The 22,235-nt window shown below is 38.7% G+C and overlaps 5 protein-coding genes across 5 annotated transcripts in view; 1 reads left to right on the top strand and 4 right to left on the bottom strand.

The window, feature by feature from the left end:
- Positions 1-396: 396 nt before the first annotated feature.
- LOC109986420 (gap junction Cx32.2 protein-like) lies at positions 397-4,078 on the bottom strand. Its single transcript, XM_020637068.3, has 3 exons — positions 3,920-4,078; positions 1,968-2,105; positions 397-1,735 (listed from the first exon to the last, which is right to left on the bottom strand). Exons 2-3 carry the CDS (start codon positions 2,094-2,096, stop codon positions 1,079-1,081), a joined length of 786 nt encoding a protein of 261 aa, XP_020492724.2. The 5' UTR covers positions 2,097-2,105; positions 3,920-4,078; the 3' UTR covers positions 397-1,078.
- Positions 4,079-5,194: 1,116 nt separating this feature from the next.
- gja13.1 (gap junction protein alpha 13.1) lies at positions 5,195-7,303 on the bottom strand. The gene is made up of 2 exons (XM_020627950.3): positions 7,154-7,303; positions 5,195-6,530 (listed from the first exon to the last, which is right to left on the bottom strand). Exon 2 carries the CDS (start codon positions 6,501-6,503, stop codon positions 5,646-5,648), a length of 858 nt encoding a protein of 285 aa, XP_020483606.2. The 5' UTR covers positions 6,504-6,530; positions 7,154-7,303; the 3' UTR covers positions 5,195-5,645.
- A 772-nt stretch (positions 7,304-8,075) lies between these two features.
- LOC109986427 (gap junction Cx32.7 protein-like) lies at positions 8,076-13,172 on the bottom strand. The gene is made up of 3 exons (XM_020637077.3): positions 10,877-13,172; positions 10,523-10,708; positions 8,076-9,525 (listed from the first exon to the last, which is right to left on the bottom strand). The coding sequence occupies exons 1-3, from the start codon at positions 11,003-11,005 to the stop codon at positions 8,926-8,928; spliced, it is 915 nt and encodes a 304-aa protein (XP_020492733.1). The 5' UTR covers positions 11,006-13,172; the 3' UTR covers positions 8,076-8,925.
- A 990-nt stretch (positions 13,173-14,162) lies between these two features.
- Positions 14,163-21,274, bottom strand: hsdl1 (hydroxysteroid dehydrogenase like 1). Its single transcript, XM_020637041.3, has 5 exons — positions 20,847-21,274; positions 18,235-18,680; positions 17,900-17,983; positions 16,472-16,633; positions 14,163-16,287 (listed from the first exon to the last, which is right to left on the bottom strand). Exons 1-5 carry the CDS (start codon positions 21,064-21,066, stop codon positions 16,216-16,218), a joined length of 984 nt encoding a protein of 327 aa, XP_020492697.2. The 5' UTR covers positions 21,067-21,274; the 3' UTR covers positions 14,163-16,215.
- A 798-nt stretch (positions 21,275-22,072) lies between these two features.
- The window catches only part of tbc1d32 (TBC1 domain family, member 32), an 81,147-nt gene continuing 80,984 nt past the window's right edge, over positions 22,073-22,235 (top strand). The window contains exon 1 of the mRNA XM_020637064.3: positions 22,073-22,203. The gene's annotated coding sequence lies outside the window, so the exon portion shown is untranslated. The remainder of the gene's footprint in view (positions 22,204-22,235) is intronic.

Genomic DNA, 22,235 nt, shown 5'->3' with positions numbered 1-22,235 from the left:
ATTTGCTGCCTTGTCGAAAAAGTCCTACCATAGCGCAAAAAGATGGCAGCTCCGTATAAAGATTTCAGGGTACGCCTATTTTGATGGACATATCCCTATCAGAGAGACTACCAAACAATGTGTCAAGGTAAGTTAACATACATTACAGACCAGTTAATTGATGTCACCTTGACAAATCACTTTTAATGGAGCCTAATGCTCATAGGGCCAACAAAGGTGGGGAACCGTGGCTTATTAAGAGGTCTTTAACATCCTTATAAACTCCTCTTGCAAACATATGCATGTGATGTTTACTCTCATTTTCTGTGTGAGCCACTGATGAAAGACACATCTTAGTCTTCAGCTTGCTAAATGTTGAATATGAATTTGAACGTGATTTAAGAAGCATATTTACCATTTATTTTAAAATTATTTATTCACTTTTACAATAAATGAAAACCACAAGGCACATACGGTTCAATAAAAACATGACAAATTAAAAAGCATACATGATTTGTTTAAAAAAAAATATGTACAGTCATACCAATACGTTTTACAAAGTCAGAGAAGGTGAAAAGAAATTAAAAAGCGAAAAGGCAATGACAGCCTTTACACACTGCTTTCAACACCACTTAATGGCTTTCATCCTATGCAAACTGACACAGAGGTATCAGCAGTCAGGTCACTCTGACTATTAGCCTCTGTGGTCAGAGACAAAGCAGAAAACGTCCTGCTTATGTTAATCATCCCAGTAATAAAGTTGCCACTTGGTGGCACCATAAGTTATATTTATAAAAGAAACAAAAGTCAGATCAAGAATAAAAATAACACCATGAATACTCACTTTTTTTTCTTCAATACATTTTAAAGTGACACAGTAATGTACTGTGTTCCAGTGCATTTAGCAATTTTTTGTGCATTACTATTTAAAAATAGTCTTTAATATGCTTCATTTTTTTCATAAATCTTTAAGCATCATACAAATAAATAACTCTGAGTGAGTCATGGCCTCTTGCAGATTGAGAGCCATTATTCACATCTTCACTCGACCTCCTGTTTTCTCTGTAACCCTGAGGCTGTGGATATTAACGGCCTTTCTCTAGGCTGTGCTGTGACTGCCATCGTGAAGGCTGAGCTTCTCGTTTCTCATCAGACTGTCACCGTTTAAGCGCGGGTGCATGGCAATGGCTGTAGCCGGCACTGTTTTAGTCTTTGGCCTGCATGCACGAGAACACACCAAGAAAAAGATCTCTGCTAGATTGAGTGCGAGAGAGACGCAGGACACCGCCAGCATGAAGATGATGAAGATGGTCTTCTCCGTGGGCCGAGACATGAAGCACTCCACGGTGAAGGGACAGGGGGCTCGGGAGCAGACGATTCTTGGGTCCATGACAAACCCATACAGATAATACTGCCCCACGATGAACGCCACCTCCAGAACGATTCTGAAGAAAATGGAGGTCATGTAGCTCCCCAGCAGGTTACCTTTAATCTTGATGTGGCCCTTTTCATCCGAGTACTTGGGCGGTTTGACGATTTCAGTGGACTGGTTCTTCATGATTTCTCTCATCTTGTTTTCTTTGTGGATGACGTGGAGGACGTGACCGAGGTAGATCAGCGTCGGCGCTGAGACGAAGATAATCTGGAGGACCCAGAATCGAATGTGTGAGATGGGGAAGGCGTGGTCATAGCAGACGTTCTTGCAACCAGGCTGTTTGGTGTTACAGACCATACTCGACTGTTCATCACCCCAGACCTGTAAAGTCCAGACGAGAAAACTAACATCATTATAATGGACAGTGTTGAATTATTGATATTCACATTGAGGCCTTTTATTTAAAGCATAACCTCAAAGCACAGCTTGCCCAGTTTACACTTTTGTTGTGATTTTAGAGAACTATTGGAGAGCTGTGCTAATAATGGCTCATAGGCTGCAGACCTCCATCATGGCCACTAGGGGGTGTTAATGGGCAAGAGGAGATATTGACCTTTTCTGCTCCAGCTCCGAGGATCATGATCCTGAAGATGAAAAGCACACTGAGCCAGACTTTCCCCACGACGGTGGAGTGAGACTGGACCTTGTCCAGCAGAGAGGACAGAAACCCCCACTCTCCCATTTCTCTGATCTGATGAAGAAGAGCAAATGGAAAAAAAAACAATAGTTTAAAAAACCTTTATGCTGTTTTAAAAAAAAATATCAACTGTAAGCAAATTATAATTGCTTGATTGCTAATGTGACACAGCAGATGATATATAATGGTTTAAAAAAAATAGGGAATAATATCAGACATTAAATATTTTATTAACTGGGATGATCTTTAAGTTTGTGAATTTTGGCGCCCCCCTGTGGACAAAATATTTAACATGCCATCCGCCCGAGTGAATTATAATCGATCTATAAGCTGAAGTTAAAGATACATATTTAGAAATAGAAAAGTTTTAATGAGCATCTCAAAACGATTAGTTTCTTATTTAGATTGAATATCAATAAATAAACGATAAATGCAGTAAATACAAGATCCAATCAAAACGCCCATTATTATCCTCAGATAGTTTTCAAAAATATGGGAAGACCTTTTGGCTTTAAGTATTAAAGACTGGATCAATTAAATCATGAATTGTGTTTAATGACCCAGTATTTTGTCAATACTGTTCATTTACAACTCTGTTTTTTGCACATTTACATCTACCTCCAGCAAAGTATGTTGTATTTAATCTTTCATATTTAAGACTAGAAGTAATGCTTAATTAAATCCGGAATGTATATATTCTCATTCTTAGTCTTGATATTTTTAGTACTTATTTACTTTGTATTTAGTATTATATTGTGTTTATTTGCAAATATTGTGTGTTTGGATAACCTGCTGCTGTAACACCACAATTTCCCAGTTTGGGATCATTAAAGTAATTTTATTCTATTCTATTTTATTCTATTTTTTTTAAATCTCAATATTAGATTTAGCACAGTAGTTATGGCAAAAACATTCTCTTTAAGTCAACTCTGCACCACATTACACAAAGTACTGGATACTGTTATTATTAAATGTAACGCGTTCAACACAGCAGAAAGTCTGTTCTGGCTCTGACATGTTGTAAAAACTCTTATCTTCAGTGTAGTATGGAGCGCTCAGAACATAAACACAGAGCTACACAATGTGCATAACAAACACCCGTCTCGAGATTTCTTACTGTAAGTGATCGGCTGTAGAAAAAAAAATAGTAATATGTTATATTCTGCAGCTCTTACTTTGCAAACTGCATTCTTAAGTAGCTCAGATTAGGAGAAGTAAAGCATTATTTTACTGAGGTGAGGAAAAGTAAAGGGATTTTTCTCATAGTTATGTATTAAAGAAGTGGACATATCCACAGTGACATTCCCCACTGATGTGTTTAGCCCCCTTTGGAAGCCTCAAACTTCATATTTTTAGTTTTTTTAGGGCCAGAAGAGGTGTTGGGATATCTCAATCCTGGTGTAGGCTGCCATAGAGCATGATATAGACATTCTCTTTTTGTAAAGTGTCTTGAGATAACATTTGTTACGATTTGACGCTGTACAAATAAAGATTGATGAGAGATCATTTCCCATGACAAGAAAAGCGTGTTTACCAGGAAATAACGCTTCATCTTGGAAAACATTTGGGGGAAAGTAATCATTGTCAAGAATAGTTTACTCGGTGTGTTGAAATGCAAAGGTGATACCTAACATTATGGAAAAATGCACAAGTATTAAAAGATGGTGGTCTGTAATTTCTTACTTAAATCAACGCTGTTTCAAACCTCTGCCAATGTCAAAATAATCTCATAATAACAAATGCCATCTCAATAAAAGCGGTGATTGTGCTTTTTCAAATAATACCTGAAATATCCCAGTTGGAATTCATTGCATTTTAAAATGATTCCACAGTAACATCATTAAACATGTTATAATTAAAGATCCTACCTTTGAGCGTACAAGTCCTCTGTGCAGACAAACAGAGCAGCCACTCAGCTGTAGAGCTCGAGTTATAGAGAGCCCAGTGAACCGAGTCAGACCTGTCTACGGTGCCTGAACTTTAGATGGGATGAAATTGCACAACAGTGTGGGCTGTCACGTTGTCATCTGGAAATGATAAAGTTCCCAAAGTGTCACATTTTTTGGGGCTCAGCACTGTGCAGGTTAATGATTGGCAGTGCTATAAAAATGATAAAATACGTGCAATCAGGGTTTTTCTACAGCTCTTATGTAACTTTCTATCAGTGTAGAAAGCAACGTAAAAAGAGGTGGACAAAAAAAATCTCCCCTTTCAGCACTTTTGTATCTCATAATATCTGCCAGCCATGTCTCCACAAAGCGAGTATTTTGGCAAAAATCAAGGTTTAAAGGCCACATGCAGAATAACACAAACACCTGTGCAGACTGATGCAACCCAGTGCGTTCACCCTGCAACGAATAGTACGTGACAAATGAACAGCCATGTTCACTTCTGTTCAGACTGTGTCAACAGAATCTTTTTTTGGGCTCATTTACACAAAAGTCTGCACCGACTGAGCAAATACGTTTCACTCAAATGCTTTGTTAAAGGGAATTCTTATTCGGTTGACGCATGTGCGAGGTCGCCGTGAGTTTTTGTGCAGCTCCTTCTGTTTCAGAGGATACATTTGATCCCTCACATGTGTCACATTTAGTTTATGTTCTGTCCTCCTGATGTTAACATCCTTCACCTCTATATCTGCTATCAGTGCATGCTTATATCTGCTGATATATCAACCACTCTCTGGTCAGAAGTTATAGAAAGAATCATAAAGTTGTGAGGGTTTATGGATTTATGACTCCCAAAACAATTCATTGACACCAAATTCGATTATTTTGTAAGTATTTTTATGTGGAAATACCAACAAATTTCTCTGGTTTAAGGGTAAACAAATGTGATTTTTTTTAAGGTTTGTTCACTTATCAGTGAGCCTCTTTCATTTGTGACTGATGGTTGTGCTACCCTTAGACTTCTAAAAGAACTCTTTGATGGATGTTTTCCATAATGTGTTGACATTTTATAAACTTTATTTAATCTGTTAATGGAGTGGAGTATCCCCAGACTTATGACGAATGAAAACCTTCAGTTTTAGCTGTACCGTGTTCCAGAAAAGGTCCTAATCATTAACAAATATTTTTTACTTTGAAGTCCAAAGGGTAAACTTTGTCAACTTGAAATGATCAATATAGTCATGAGTCTGAGTATTATTATTTTTTATCCAAATTTAATCATTTATTACAAACAATACAGCATACAAAAGTTCATTTACAACACGCAGTAGACTCTTCAGGACAATCATCATCATATTTCTGTAAGCATATATCTTCTAGTCCTAGATAATGAACATGACAATAAGTTAAAGAACACATTCACAACTGGGCAATGGAACAAAAATTCAGCTAACTCATGGATTAGCAAACGGGTTACGAGCAACATAAATATATGGTCAATATTGCACAGTTTCCATTCTTAAAATTCCTTTTAAAAGTACAAAGTGACATTCTAACAAAGTGGCCCAAACAAGAACTTTTACAACAAGAACTTCACTTTACTGCACAAGGATCAAGCTTCAACTTGAAACTTGTGATTTTTGCACTACATTGTAAGAACTTTTCATTTCAGTCTTTTGGGGTCGGGGGGGAAACATTTATTTTTTCAATGATCGCTCAGTAGTTTTTTCTCCTCCTTGGCGCCATCCAGACTTCCCCCAATACTGCTGCTCTCCAGCTCCATGTTCAGCTTGTTCTGCTTGTGTGCATCGCCTGTGGTCGGCCACCTTGGACCCGACAGGCTGGCTGGATTTTCCGCTGACGTGATCTTGTGAGTGTTACGCTTGGACCTGCACCTGATCCGGGTGCAGAGCAGGTAGAACACCTCGATGAAGTTGAGCAACAGAGAGACGCAGGCCACCACCAGCATGAAGATGATGAAGATGGTTTTCTCTGTGGGTCGGGACATGTAGCACTCGACAGTGAAGGGACATGGGCTCTTGGAGCAGGGGAACATGGGGACCATGACGAAGCCATACAGGTAGTACTGACCCACGATGAACGCGGCCTCGATAATGATCTTGAACACTAGCTGGGTCAGGTAGCTCCCCAGAAGGTTCCCCTTGATCTTCACCTTTCCTGCCTCGTTTGTGTATTTGGGCAATTTGTGCACCCTGCTCCCTCCTGGGCTTGAGATCTTCTCCCTCAGCTTTTTCTCCTTTTGGATGATGTGCATGGCATGGCCCAGGTAGATCAGCGTCGGTGTGGAGACGAAGATGATCTGAAGGACCCAGAAGCGAATGTGTGAGATGGGGAAGGTCCAGTCGTAGCAGACGTTCTCGCAACCAGGTTGTAGGGTGTTGCATATGAAACCCGACTGCTCGTCACCCCAGACACTTTCGGCACCTGCACCCAGAACCATGATCCTGAACAGGAAGAGGACGCTCATCCAGATCTTCCCGATGACCGTGGAATGGGACTGGACCTGGTCCAGCAAAGTCGACAGAAAGCCCCAATCTCCCATTGTTATAAGAGATGTTCAGTCACCGATCTGTGATTAAAAAAAAAGATACAAGAAATCCACATTAGATGTTGCATTAAAAACAGATTTTTTTTAAATATCTTAAACATTAACCACATGGAGTATAAAATCTATTTTCGGGTGAAAGAAAGGCGCTTATTGTTCTTCAAAGTTAGATAAGTCATCTTTGCTGCTCTTAAAAAAATATCAGAGCCCCTTGAACCCTGAGCTAGTTGGTCAGTGACTTCCTAAAATAATCATTAAGCAAAAAATTGACAACTCAGAGGCTTTTTTTTGTTAAGAGGAAATATAGACTTTGGGAGAAAAAAGGAGAGAGCTATGAAAGAAAGACAAATAGAAAAAAACATTTCCCCCCAAATGAAGTAGCTTTACAAAACTTAAATCTTCTCTTTATAATAACCATCAATAATAAACATATTTAACAAATCCTGTTGAGAAAACTAAAAGGTTAACCACATGAGAAGCATTTCAGTGTCTTAATAAATGAGCCAAAAAAAACCCATCATGTTTGTATAAAAAAAGTCAAATCTCAAAATGTTACCGTTCACAAGTATTCTAAATCAATCACAAATATGCTTTTTTTAAATTCCTCAAATGATCCGTTAAGTGAAGCAGAGAGCAGTCATAGTTACCTGCTGGTCAGGAAGGACTGCCTGTGAGTGGGACCGATCGCTAACTGGTTGGACTTTTGGAGTGCTGAGGCTTTTGGGTGAGGACAGCGGTTTAGAGGGAGCAAATTATTATGCAACACTTTAATGTCACGTTGTGCCCGTCAGCATGTAAGTGCAAAAAAATAGAGACAAGAAGAGATGTGTAATAATTGACAGGTGCTCGGTTTCAGGGAAGGAAGGAGGGGGGACACCTGCCCTGACAGTTTGAAAAATAACAGAAATAGTGTTTGAGAGTTAAAACGATAAATATACTCCTCTTAGATATTCTGATTGATACAAATTTTCTGATTAAATACAGAGAGGACTTTTAGAAAAGTGACTTTTCATTTGTTTTGACTAACTTTTATCATTGACCTTCACCTACTTCATTCTTGCCAAAGATAGCAAATAACAGCATTGTGTCCAAAGAGTGGAGAATCACGTCTTCTCAACGACTGGGACCTTTAAATTAAAGGAATGTTTTATTTTTTAATACCATGTCTCATTACTTGTAACCACTAAAACTAGTTATATTATTATATCGTTTAAGCATTGAATGGATAGTGAGAAGTATTTTGAGTATCAAAGGTAAAGTTGTTTGGATAGTAAATACTTAATCTTGTGTTTGTAGTTTGAATAAATAGCAATAGAAATAAAATCAACACACGTCTGTATGCTCTCCTCTTTAAACCTTTTATTAAGGAATTAAACGTTTGCTGATGATAACACGTTTTAAAAGAAGAAAATGTCTAATAAAAAAAATTCTACCAGTTCATATATTTTAGTTTTTAAAGGATTGCAAAGTTTAAAACGTATCAAAGTCACATTTCCAACCTCATCTTTAGTTTACATTGTAATGATTTTAACTTTTTATGTACAGTTAGAGAGGTTAAAGCTCCTGTTGTGAGTTTTTTGCCAGTGATGAAACAAACTGAAATTATTACTAATGCCTCTATATGAACTCCTAAAGCAAAAAAAATATCATCATGGACAAGATTGATCATTTCTGTGTATTTATTTTTAATGTTTAAACAGCTGCAGGGGGGTAGGTGTCAGATGAAGTGTGTAACTGCACAATGTTGAAACAGGCTTTTAAAAAAAAAAAAATTCACATCTTCCACTGCAAAGATTACAGTGAGTGACTCTGAAAAAAAAAAGAAGAAAGCTCTCTTCTTATACCTGTACAAAGTCAGCATAAACTCAAAGTTCATTGCAGGAGCTTTAAGAAAAAGTTTGCAGTTTTATGGATACGCTTGTTCTCAATATCGAAACATTTTAAAAATAGAGTCGGGGGGAAATAAGTGCTCGGCAAATCAATGAAACTTGACATCTCTTAGGTGAAATCTTACTTTTAAAAACCCCATGACATGAAGCTATATTATGGTAAGAATAGGATACCTGGAAAGGAAACCATCTGACTCGGAATTTGAATTTGACAGGTTTATTGACTTGTAACAGTTGTCTTCAAATCAATCCAAAAAGTACACTCAGCAAAATGTGAAAAAGAAAAATATGAAAAATCTTACACCAACTGCTTGAAGCAATGTTTTGTTAATTGAGTCACAAACTTACTACAAGTCATTTAAAGCTACATTTTCCATGTGGTTGAGTCTTGTTTACCTAAGCTGGTTACTTCCCTCCATCTATCTTTATTTACTTCGCACACACACCCATTTCCTCCCCAAAGCCAAAACACACATTTACTTGATATTCAGGGGCTTTGGACACGTACAGCCTATCACCGCCTCCGTGCTTCAGATATGGATCTCCCCCATCATGTTGTTGTTCTCAGGCGTCACATTCTTAGGGGCCTCGTTGACCCCATTCACCCCTAACTTCTGCCCTTGGAGCTCCAGCTCCAGGTTGGCACAGTTCTGGATGGCCTCGTCGTCTAGGCTTCTAAAAGCTTTCCTTTCCAAGAGCGGAGGCGTCACAGCGGTCACGGTGTAGTCCTGCCTCCTCACCAAGCACTCCTTCACCGCTTTCACGCACAGGTAGATCAGCTCCAGCACGTTAAGTACGAGGGAGACGCACGCCGCCACCAGCATGAACCAGATGAGGACAGACTTCTCCGTAGGCCGCGACAGGAAGCAGTCCACCTTGTGAGGGCACGGGAAGCTGGCGCAGACAAATCGAGTCTGAAGGGTGAAGCCGTAGAGAAAGTACTGACCCACGATGAACACAACCTCCAGGGCGATTTTGGCAACAAGATGGAGAACATAGCTGCGGAGGAGACGGCCGCGGATGCTGATCTTGCCAGTGCTCTTGGTGTACTTGGGAACTTTGTAGGCCCTCCTGAGAAACAGACTGGCTGGGTCGTCCAACTCGGCCTGCTTCTTCATCCTCTCCTTCATCTTACACCGGAAGAACAAAAAACAGTTAGGAGTTAGGTCAAGTAAAAAAAACGTGTAGATTTAGAGGCAGAGCAGATGTATTGAGAGGAGTAACTATTCTCTCAGCACTGTGTGAAGTTCATTAATATATCAGATGTAGACCCACTTGGACTAAAACCAACATTTGGCTGTTATAAAGCAGAAAGCAGCTTCCCACACACTGTCGAACTTTTCAAAATACATAATTTTGGCACTCTTTCGGTACTTGAAATTCATGAGATTTTCCATTTTTGGTAGACTGATTCTTCTCTTGACGACTTGTCAGAAGTAGGTTTGCAAAGGATTAACTTCAACAAAATATTTATTGTGTCTGGTCCCACCTTGAAACATCAAACTGGAAGTTGTGTTTAGTGCTAACTTTGAAAAAAAAAAAATGAAAAAAAGTTATATTAAATAAAAGGAGCAGCTTGCAACATGGTTGTTTTAGCAGTTTGTGTGATCAAACCTTTTTTTTTCTGCCATAAAAAATTGCCTTAAAGATTTGTCTTTTTAATATTTGAGTGGGATTTGAGTTAACAAGCTTAGCGTAAACAGTGACTGTGTTTATTAACGATCGCAAAGCAAATATAGTGTTATTTCTCTGGTTATGAAACATGCGGTTTAATTTGACATCTGGCTTTGTTTCAATTAATCTACAGACAATTATCCTTTTCTCAAGAAGCTACATTTTTCAACTGGTTCTTTTACAATTTGTGCTACAGGTAGCAGAGGTAGAGGGCTTTTTTTTCCAGAGTTTATTGGCCAGACAAATCTGGCTTAAGTGGTTGATGAATTAAACCAGTAAATATGTGAGCTACAAAAAAGGCCAAGATGGAGATCATTCTTTTTATGGACGGCTATAAAGATGGATTTGGATTTATGTAAGTGTCCTTCAACTCTCAACTAAACTGCCATCACTAGGTGTGGCACGTCTGACACGTCATGCCGTGACCACACTACACCCACTGCAGTGACACACCTTTTTCTCAGCGTGGATCACATGAAGAACGTAGCCCAGGTAAAGCAGTTTGGGAGTTGCCACGGCAATAATCTGGAAGACCCAGAAGCGAACGTGAGAGATGGGGAAGGCGAGGTCGTAGCAGACGTTCTCACAGCCGGGCTGCTGAGTGTTGCAGACAAAGTCGGATTGCTCATCCCCCCACACCTAGACAAGCGTAAGAAAGAGATGATGCATACAGCCATAAATGTACTTCCTTTTACCAAAATAAAAGAAGTACTCAAGCTTTGGTATGTCTGTCTTTTTGACTACTTCTTTCCGACCATTTACTGGAGACATTTCAAATCCAGAGCCCTACGACAAAGGTGACCAAACCTTTTCAGCACCGGTTCCTAACACCAGGATGCGGAAGACAAACAGCACGGTGAGCCAGACCTTGCCGATCACCGTGGAGTGGCTCTGCACTTTGTCCAGCAGGCGGCCCAAAAGATCCCATTCGCCCATTTCAGTCGCCAGTCGTCCCGCTTTCTGAACGAGGAGACGTAAAATGAATAAAAAACAAAAACAATCATAAAATATAGAGTCAAAGACAAAACAGTCTAATTGAAAAATCTTTAAAGATGTACTCGTTTTTTTTTAGACTTATACACTATAGTTGATTGGACCACGATTAGGGCCTGGTGTTTTTCATTAATACAACAGGAGGAAGAGGTTCGACTCCCTCACAAGGCCAGACAATTTTGTTTCTTGTAGTTCTTTGTTGTTGCTGATAGACACCACAGCTGCTGATTCTAAGTACTCAAAACAAACTTATCTGCTGGAAACCAAGACCTTCACCTTGGTGAATCCCAACCGAGAGCCCGACCACTGATGTACCAATAAAAACACACTGAACTACCTAAGGAGATAAGGCAGCTGAATTATAGTTGTATACATTTGAGAATTTAAAGCCCATTTAAAGGTTTTTTACTTTTACCAAATGAATTGTACATAATCCAGTTTTATCTATTTTCCATGATTCTTTAATATGATTTTCTCACCTTTTATAGTTTGTTTGATTCCTACTGATTCAACACGAGGAATATATGGTTAAGCATTCATGTACAAGACTCATATTTTTTGGACAGAATAACATGTTTGACTGTTGTTTTTGTGGCTATTTTCGTTTGAGATTTGAATTTTGTACTCCTTGAGATCACTACCACTGCAGAGTGCACCTTTTGCACGTCTAAGTTAAAAAAATGCATTAACATTCTTTAAACAATGGATACTAGGTCATTTTAATCACATAAAAATATTCAAAAAAGAAATCCATTAGTCTCATTTTCTTTCAGCCCTGGTACAGAAAGGTGTTGGTCACCCTTTCTTAAAAAGGTGAAATCTAAGAACACAGACGTTCAATTTAATTTAAAAGAAAAATCAACTTACCGGTTCAAAAAACCAACAGAGAAAAAAAAGCTGGATGACGAGAGCGATGTGTCAGGAAGACAAAGAACAGAGAGAGTAAAGGAAGACGAAGAAGAATGTTTAATTTCACTGCTCGTCGGCACGGCATCTTATCATGAAGGACACCATCCTACCCACAACAACCCCACTCCAGTCCTAACTCTGAACGTGGAAGCGTGACTGGTGAAGTCAAAACTATCCGACCTTAGAGAGCGATTTCTAACCCACCACCCAACCACCTTGTGTCATCTTTTTTCAGTTTTTTCTTTTATTTCAGTGGCATATGTGCTTCAGTGGACAGAGATCAGGAAGTGAACTGGCACCTCTACCAGCTTCCAGACCGATTTCAAGATCTGGTTCCTGGTGGGGACCAACTTGAACCCATTGTTTTTTTTTTTAATTGTTGTGATTTTCTCATGTTGTGTTGTGTTGTGTTGCCTTTTATGTGTTTGTGATTGTGTTTGGCGTTTACCTTGGCCAGGTCTCTCTTGTTGAAGTGATTTATTTCCCCTGGTTGAATAAGGTCAAATAAAAAACATGTTTTATTTGTATTATTTACCTACTTAATTAATAATTCAGTTATTGCATTAAAACTATCTATGAATCATTCCCTGGACAACTATTGTAATTGATGTCTACCCAGTGCCTATAAGCTGTTTCTTTACTCTCTCAATAGCACAACTTTATTTTTATGTGTATATAACTAAGGATATATTTTTTTATTTTTTCCAGATTTTATGGCTGCCAATAAAGGTTCTTTGTGTTCTTTTGTGCAGTGGCATCCAGTGTCTATCCTATCCTTTATTAATCCCAGAGGAGACATTTGGATTGACCCTCTGTTATTGGGAGACATCATGTAGCTGCTGGGTTCAAGCCTTGCTCAAGGGCTCCCTGGCAGTTTCAAAGGAAGTGAATTAGAACTTCTCCAGCAACAAGACCGATTTCCGTACTGGGACTTTAACCAGCGACCCTCCAGTTCACACATCAAGTCTCGACTGCTGCTGTCAGTGGTTGGTGGACTATTGCACATCTGAATGCCTCTGTACCCAACAGCATGCTGCCTTGAGTTAGTATTTGTTAATGGAAGTGTAAAACAGGCCACAACTACAGAACATCTGGGATTTTACAAGCAGAGGCTTCCATCCAGGGTGTAGAAGCAGATTATCAAAATAATATGAGGTGTTTCTGTGTGAAGGATGTAACAGGGTGATAGACGGTTATCTAGAAAAATTAGGAACCTTTGTTAGTGGTCAGGTTTTTCCGTTTACCACTTAGCAGTTGCTGCAAGAGTTACAAGCGGTTACAAGGAACAAGTTACAATATGGAAATATTAACATGTGGAGCCAATGAGTGTAAAATAAATGATTGGCATTTGCAATGATACAATTTGATATGGACTTTCATTCATTGAAAGCGGTAATGTGTTAGCACATCAATTAGTTAATCCAGAAAAATCTAAAAATATTGAATAATTTTCACGACCAATCAGATTTATTTACTGTGAAACGGTGAAGTTTGGACCTGCAGTCGTTACAAAAAAAATGTGACAGAAGCAAAAAACTGAACAACACAAACACATTTTCCAGGCACACATTCACGACCCACTGAAAATGGTTTGGGACCACCTCTGGGTCCCGACCCACCAGTTGAGAACCACTGGTCAAATTTATACTACGCTCATGTTTTGAAATTTGCCAATTGTGTTACCTTCTCATTCTCTTAAAGAAATGTTTATTTATAAAGCACTTGACACATTAGTATGAAAGCAGCTTTATAAATGTCTATTACCAGGTGTACGTCCTTTCATTCTGATGACTTTGGGCATTTTCTCACAGAGTTAGGAGTTTTTAAGGTTTTATTCCTCACAAAGCAGGTCTGGTTTGCCCTCAACAGACTTCAGCTCACATGTGCTCATCCGATTTACAAACGCCCTCTGACCCAGTTGATCTGAGGGGGGTCACAGGGTAAACTCTGGCTGTTAGCCCAGTGTCTGCGCATTGGATGTTAATGATTTACACCAACCTGATGTTTTAGGAGAAAAACAGAGGGTTTGTGTCCTTCAGCCTGTGGATCAGTCAACATCTCATGCACGCACACTATAGGCTGCAAACCGGTCAGATAAGAGGCCGACCATTAAAGACACTTTGACGTATGTGATAACAGCTATATATCAATAAACACTTTACATTTAATAATAGAAGACAGGACAGCAGGGGGATGGAGACATTGTTTTATTAGTCTCATTTTGTGCTGTTATGATACATGTTTAGGTCATTATTTAATACACTGTACTGTTCTTACATATCTGAATACACTCCATTTAAAAAAAATTATCTGCACATAAACCAAACTTCAAGTCAAACTTTTTCTCTGAACAAAACAAAATATCACACTCTCACTCTTTAGTGCATTTCAAAGTCACTCCTGGATATGCTTGACACTTGAACCCTGAGCAATAATACCACATCATCCACCGAGTCCTTTCATTCCTCACCACCACCACCACACACTCATCTTCTGTAAACCTTTTTCTTTTTAAGAGAAGCTCAATAATCTACAAGCGCATGCTGGTTTATCTGACCTCTGCCTCTGATCACACTAGAACCATCCAAATGAGAAAACAGCTATGGATGGGAAGAGATTTGAACGATGAATTAACCTGTTGTTATCCATAAATCAACACAGAAATTACTCTTGAATTACACTTTACAATTATTTCTTGTTTATAAAGATTTATTTTTGGGCTTCTTAGGCCTTTATTTTAGAGATGGGACAGTGGATAGAGTCAGACACCGGGGGGAGAGAGAGAGAGAGGGTGGGGAACGGGATGCGGGAAAGGAGCCACACTGTCAGGCTGGAATCAAACCCGGGACGCCCGCTATTGAGGACTTTAGCCTCTGCACATGGGGGCGAACACACTAAACACTAGATGACCAACGCCCCCCCCCCCCTTTTACACTTATTTTACTGTCGCATCATTTTTTAATCATCTTCATCATCTTTTTTAAATCACTAAAATAGTATTGAGTTGTTTCCAAGGCAACGATAAACATGTCGTGTCTGTCAAGGCGGCTGCCCAACAACACACGTCCCGTTACAAATATCAAATGAAGGATTTCTCTGGCTTTGATAACTGTTGGAAATATTTGAGGTAATGTAAGAACTGGACAAAAAAATGAATATAACAGGTTTAGTCCATTTTTCATTCATTTAGATATTGTAATGTAAACATTGTCATAAAATTCGACATATTGAACCTTTAAATAGTATTGAGTTTTGAATATCACACTAAACGTATCTCTCTTTTACTTTTAAAGATGTTGAGTTTGTGTTTGGGACAGGTGCTGTTGGTTTTCTGTACGGGTGTCATAAAGCTGTGCTGAGTGCTCGTCAAAAGCAGATTCAACCAGAAAGAAGGAACGAATCAAACATAAATAAGAACGATGCAAAAACAAAGATTCAAGCAGAAATGACTGAACTGACTGTCAGAAATCACAACCTAAAATCGTACTCATCTGTTTATTTATTGAATTCCTTATTAAATCATTTTAGTGACGTAGTTTCTTTGTTATTGTTTCTTATATTTATTTTCTTAGGTCACTTTTAAGCTGACACAAGCTGAAGGATTTAAATCTGCACGTATTTATTTTTTATCTCTATAGAAACATTAACTAATTTGACATTCAGTTCTTTCTTTAAAGATGATACAATCTCATGAGTATTAATACCCCAGGTCTTTATCATGGATCTTATCCAAGACTTCAAAGGGTTGAAGTTTTACTGTTCGAGGCCTCTCATGCTCTTAATGATGACGATAACGGGGACAAACCTCGCCCAAAGCCACGCCCAGCCTTTCTGTTCTCTCTTCAAGACATTTATCAACAACAGGTTGTTAAACTGTCAGATCATAGTCCAGTTGTATGATATATGTGTATATTAAACGTAAATGTATTTATTATTTCAGATGGATTCTGCAGCAGGTTTCTCAAAATCAGTAGAAGACACTGATTTAACTATGAACTTTAGACATGACTGATGCAGGGTTAGGGGCCTGAAACGTCACATGTGGTGATAAATTCCATACATTTTAATTTGGAGCAGCTTCTGGCGTGACGACTTAGTCTTAATGCCTTCTGTCTTTGTTTAATGTTTTTTTATATTAACTACGAACCTTAACAGAGCCAGTGAGTTGAACAATGGAGAACGACACATTCTGCAGTAACAAGAAGATCCATTTAGTGTACGCTGAGGGGAGGAGGGATGAGCTCTTAGCTTAGACTGATGAACACACGAGATCCGAGGACCCAAATCCCCTCTGGGATACACCTCATGAGTCCGAGCTGTGGAGACGGACGGGAGAGAGAGAGAGAGAGAGAGAGAGAGAGAGAGAGAGAGAGAGAGAGAGAGATTAACGTGCTGACATGTTTTTAGATCACAAAGCCTGGAAAAAAATGAATCTGTGAGATTCTCTTGTGTCAAACTTTCTGAGAGTTTATTCATATCCTGACAGGTTTTTATCTTCACCTGGAGTGTATGAGGCCAGTAGCCCGTGGTCCGATTGGAGACGCCCAGGGTGGAGACGGCGTGGCGAGCATAAACGTCCGGCTTTGGAACAAACCAGCTGTGTGTTGACGATGTTGTTGTTGTTGTTGATGATGATGATGGCTCTAACTCACTCTTGGCAATCTGGTTAAACACACATAAATAAACAGTAAATATCAACCTCTGAACAATTAATTAAACAGCTATTTTGTAAATATGTGAGCTTATAAAAACATCATTTGATTAAAAAGCGCATCTTATTTTATGTGCATCAGAAAATTCATGCTATTTCAGGACCCATCGTCTACAACAACAGTTGCCTCCAGGAGCTGAGGGCAACTTTTCTTCCAATGCAGCGAAGGGGCGACTTCTGGTCAAGACTTTGTTTTTTTTGTTTTGTTTGGTTTTAGTTTATTTCTTTACTGTTTCGTTGACAGTCCCCTTTAATTAACTGTACAGTAAAAAGAAGCAGCTTTAGCTTTTACGGCTAATTTCCAGCTGTAGTCCCCCGGCCAGTTGTCAGTAGGCAACCTAAAATGTAAATTGTTAAGATTCAAAATACAATAAAATACATTACAATTATAATTTATAATAAACAGGCCTAAGCAAAAGGAAAAAGAGACATACAACATGTCACACACAATTTGGAGCAGGCACAAACAAAGCACAATCATAGCAGTTCATGCAATAAAGACAACACCGGGGCGAGAAGGGAGAAGAATAATCACAGAGGCCACATTGAAAGCACATACGAGTGCGTTGCGTTTTTGTTTGTTTACAGTCCGAGTAGCAATTTGAGACACAAGAATGGAGTCAGGGTCGAGAGACATCAGATAGTCAGCTTTAGAGAATGAGGTGGCTAATAATCTTACCTGAGTTATAATAGTCTATATTCTATATTTTCACAGCTCCATTTAAGTGTTTTTACTTACATACACGCTGTTTAAGTTTTATTAACTTCACTCAGCTGGAAAAATTACATTCTAATAAAACAGTCTCACGATAAATATTAGCATGTTATCATTTCTTTTTTACTCTTTAAAGCTCTTGTGAGGAGACTTTGGGTTGTGTTGATTTTGGCGCCCCCCTGTGGACAAGGCAGTGGATATTAAACACTTGAAATATATCAACAAGGCTGTTTGAGCGTGCTGTTACTCAGCCTGTCTGACATCTACCCTGCGTTTGAAATATCTAATATTAATAAAGAATCTTGTGGCTGAAGGTCTTGTTTGCTTTTGTAGGTTATAAAGAGGCGTCAGCACTAACTCCAGTCTGTTTTAAAACCAGTTAAAACATCCTCACAGGAGCTTAAGGAGACGAGTTAATTCAATGTTATAGTGACTCTAACAGATGTTAGAGGAGCTACTCAGATTTGATTCAGTAGCTTGTGATATCTACCATGACATCTACCTGGAAAGGCATTAGGCTCTGTACGAAGATCCCTCTGCTGCTGTACTCGAAGTGAAGCGCTCTTGAGAAATGATCCATGTAGCCCTGGAATGTCAGGAGAGGAAAGAGAAGCTCATTGTTAGGATTCAAATATGTGTTTTTTGATGACATTTTTACACGTTGGACCGCTTGAAAGAGGGATGTGTTTTGCCTGTTTGTATGTTGAAACATTACTCTCAAATGATGCTTGTATTTTTCTTGATTCACTCTGAGAAATCAACATTATTGCAGTGAAAGGATCTATAGGTTGTCATTCAGGTGTGTGCATGAACAAGAGGCAGATCTGAGTGTCTCACAGTGGAGGCGGTGAGTGCCACTGTTCCGGGGAAGGGTCTGCAGCAAGAACCCGATGATATATTGACCACAGCTCCTCTGCTTCGCTCCAACATCCCCGGCAGCACCAACCGAGTCATCAGAGTAGCTACTGCGATGTTCTTATTCACCAAGTCCAACAGGCCCTTCTCCGGTATTTCAGTCAGGCTCTGCGGGAGAGCCAGAGACTCGTCCAGGCAGTTCACCAGGAAGCCGATATCTTTCCCCCGCATGGCTTCGGTGATGGACTTGCTGGCCGCCTGATCCAGAGAGAAGTCGGCCAGGATGACGACGGTTTCCACTCCGTAGCTTTGGGAGAGGGACGCAGCAGTGTCTCTGACCGAGGTGTGGTCCCGAGTGACAAAGATGATGCTGATACCGTGCCGGGCCAGCTCCTCTGCATACGCTGTGGCTACAGGCTCTGATGCACCTGACAGGAAGGAGAGAGGACAGAAGTCAACAACGCAAGTCAAGAAGAAATGATGATATCGATAGCTAGTCATCGCTTGCTCTTGTTTTGTCAACTTTTGAATTCACTTGTTTGTTTTCTTAATGTCCAATATTTTGTATTTATTTGCCCCTGTTATGCAATTTGAATGACCTTTTGTCTGAATGGTGCAATGTGAAAAAAACTGCCTTTAATTTGAACATTTTAACCCTGATGTTTTCCACAGATTCCCGATGGTTGTCACATCAGATAATCAATGAATCAAATGATATACAGATTTATCAACACTGAAAATCGACATGTTCTTGCTGAATCACGTGAGTAATGTGTGACGTTTTCATGATAATCGACTAAGATGAACAAGAAGACACGGTGAGCCACGACAAGGCGACCCAGAGAAACAATAACGAGAAAACTAAAGGATAGAAACTCTGATCAGCTTAAGCGATTAAGTGTACTTGGCAAGTGAGTGAGTGTTTGTGTGGACAGGAAGTGAGCGTGTAATGATATAATGGGATCTATTGTACTTAGATGTCATCCTATCATCAATCTGTTAAGTTTATATTTGATTATCTCGTCTCTTTTTTTACTCACTCTCGCTCATTGGACACATTTCGGATTTGCAATAGGCGTCCAACAAATATCGTTGTGATTTACAGATTAATCAAATTATTAATAATAATAACAAAAGGCTCAAATTTACAAGGAAAAAATGGCCATGACCTGACTGTCCTCCCCTCTTTATAACACACAGATCTTCAACATGATGCATTGATATTACCACCCTGCTAGGATCCATTATCGAGAGAGTTAAAGCCTAATAAATATCTCGGTATATGGATAGATGACAGACTAACATTCAAACTTCACATTGATAATCTTACTGTCAAACTACGTCAAAAGGTTGGTAACCTATATAGAAATAAACTAAATTTCCCTAAGTTCTGTCGGAAAAGGATAATTGAAGCAGTTTTTCTTTCAGTTTTGGATTATGGTGATGTGGTCTATAGGCATGCCTCTTCCACTACGCTAAAGCCCTTAGATGCTGTTTACCATTCTGCGATTAGATTCATCACCGGTGATAGTTACATGACTCACCACTGCATTCTTCATAATAAAGTTGGTTGGCCTTCCCTCACTGAGAGACACAATAACCACTGGCATCTTTTTTTTTTTTTAATCTATAAAGCCCTTACTGGAAAGCTTCCATCATATATCACCTCATTATTAAATCTGAACCCTGGTCCATCTTTAACCCGCTCGAGTGAGAGGCTGGTTCTCCAGGTTCCTCATGCCAGGACTAACCTGGAGAAAACTGCTTTTAGTGTTAGTGCTGCAAACTCCTGGAACATTTTACAACAGGACCTGAACTTGAGCACTTTTATCTCTTATGGACACTTTAGAAATATTATTTTTAACCGCCCAATACCTGACTGTAACTGTTTTATTTTATTTTAATTACTGACTTATCAATGTAGTAATTTCAAGCTTTTACATTTTATTTTATTTTAATTACTGACTTATCACTGTAGTAATTTCAAGCATTTAAATTTTATTTTATCTTATTTTATTTTAATTACTGACTTATCACTGTAGTAATTTCAAGCTTTCACATTTTATTTTATTTTATTTTATTTTAATTACTGACTTATCACTGTAGTAATTTCAAGCTTTCACATTTTATTTTATTTTATTTTATTTTAATTACTGACTTATCACTGTAGTAATTTCAAGCTTTTAAATTTAATTTAATTTAATTTAATTTAATTTAATTTTAATTACTGACTTATCAATGTAGTAATTTCAAGTTTTTAAATTTTATTTTATTTTATTTTATCACTGTAGTAATTCCAAGCATTTAAATTTTATTTTATTTTAATTACTGACTTCTCACTGTAGTAATTCCAAGCTTTTAAATTATTTCAGTGTATATATTTTATTGTTCTTATTGCTCTTTTATTGATTTTATTTTCTGGAGTAGCTTTATCTCATTCCTCGTTGTTTATCATTTCTGCATGTTTTCTCTGCATCATTGTAAATAAAGGTCACCCTCAATGATCTCTCATTTAGAACTTAAATAAAGGTTGATGATGATGATGATGATGATGATGATGATGATGATGCAGCAGCAGCCTCCTCTTTTCTTACCATAAACGACAGCCCAGTCTCCATATCTCTGGGTCAGCTTCTTGGTGGGGATCATTCTCGGGAGGAAATGCACCCTAACCAGCACGCAGCAGTCTCTCAGCAGGACGATCACCTTGCTGGCTGTGTAAAGAGCCCCGACCAAGGCCAGGGTGTCAAAGTAAAAGCTGCATGACCGAGAAACTTCTCTGTACAGAAACTGAAAGCTGTCAACAGCCGCCATGCTCCACTGATGCTGATGCTGACGTTTTTACGTTTAAATATCTAAATGTAACGTTTACTTACAGTAAGGCGCGTTAACACAACATATCTCCCTTCTTATGAAGTTAATTTAGCATAAAATCATCAGGTTTTAAAGACGTTCAAGTAGCTTCAGATGTCCTCTGTGTAACATCCGGCAGACGGAGCAAAACATTGAATCACATGATGAGATGCTGCGTTCATTGCCGCATGGGAAAATCAGACCCGAAAACGTTCTTCACAAGACTGCCCTACAAAGGCAAAAGACCTTAACTCCAAATGAGTTGCAGGCAGAATATTGGAAATGTGGCAATTCTTTGTCTTTTTAATCAGATTGTTAATGTACATAAAAATCTTGAGGTCAAACATGACCTTTGACCCTTATTTGGAAGTTAAGGTACTCTGCCTGTACAATAATGAGGTGTCGTGCCAAGGCAAAAGGCAGTAACTTCCATTTGATAGCTCCCTTGGTTGCTGATCACTATATTAAATCAGTATATGATAATAATTTCATTTCTTTTTTTTATTTCGAACATGTTTTTAAAATAAAATAAAAATATACATTACAAACAAAACAAACCGCAATCAAAGCATACTTTCTGTAGTGGCTCGATTATTTTTCCTTAACCAGTCCATGTTCGAAAAAGGATGTAGGATGAAGTTAAACAACTTATCCAGTCGAACCCCTTTTATCTTTTTATCTTAATAAATTAATCCAAGACAAAGCTTTCAAAAATAAAGTCGAATAAAACAGACATAATGATAACATATACATGAAATATGCAGACGACTTCACAGAGGTTATTCTGTGTATGTAGAGGTTCCCTTAACTTTTAAGTAGATTTCTTATTCTCTGTTTGTTTTTATTTTTTTTTGTTTATTGTATTTCATGCGCCAGCGGTAACGTGAACCCCTTGAAAATGGTTTCGAGCTCAATATTCCCGACGCTCCAGAAGGCATCGTTTAGATTCCATCGTTCCCATAATGCACCGCGGTCAACTCGAAGAGGACGTTTCCATAGATACGAAACAGCGCTTTGCTAGTGTTGTCAAAATGCAGCCTGGATTAAAAACACAACAGCTTCTGCGACCACCTACCTACACCTGAGTACACAAACAAGGTGACTGCTTTAAAATGTTTTGCAGACGATGT

This window comes from Labrus bergylta, chromosome 15, assembly GCF_963930695.1.
Source record: "Labrus bergylta chromosome 15, fLabBer1.1, whole genome shotgun sequence".
NCBI lineage: Eukaryota > Metazoa > Chordata > Actinopteri > Labriformes > Labridae > Labrus > Labrus bergylta.
The sequence above is the reverse complement of the archived record's forward strand: the minus strand, read 5'-3'. Positions and strand labels throughout refer to the sequence as shown.

Coding starts and splice junctions, on each gene's coding strand:
- LOC109986420 (XM_020637068.3), bottom strand. CDS start 2,096: ATGGGAGAGTGGGGGTTTCTGTCCTCTCTGCTGGACAAGGTCCAGTCT. Junction 1,736..1,967: donor TCGGAGCTGGAGCAGAAAAG/GTCAATATCTCC, acceptor TGGACTTTACAG/GTCTGGGGTGATGAACAGTC.
- gja13.1 (XM_020627950.3), bottom strand. CDS start 6,503: ATGGGAGATTGGGGCTTTCTGTCGACTTTGCTGGACCAGGTCCAGTCC.
- LOC109986427 (XM_020637077.3), bottom strand. CDS start 11,005: ATGGGCGAATGGGATCTTTTGGGCCGCCTGCTGGACAAAGTGCAGAGC. Junction 10,709..10,876: donor TAGGAACCGGTGCTGAAAAG/GTTTGGTCACCT, acceptor ACGCTTGTCTAG/GTGTGGGGGGATGAGCAATC. Junction 9,526..10,522: donor TGATCCACGCTGAGAAAAAG/GTGTGTCACTGC, acceptor TTCCGGTGTAAG/ATGAAGGAGAGGATGAAGAA.
- hsdl1 (XM_020637041.3), bottom strand. CDS start 21,066: ATGGCGGCTGTTGACAGCTTTCAGTTTCTGTACAGAGAAGTTTCTCGG. Junction 17,984..18,234: donor TGGCACTCACCGCCTCCACT/GTGAGACACTCA, acceptor CTGACATTCCAG/GGCTACATGGATCATTTCTC. Junction 16,288..16,471: donor ACTGGCCTCATACACTCCAG/GTGAAGATAAAA, acceptor CCGTCTCCACAG/CTCGGACTCATGAGGTGTAT.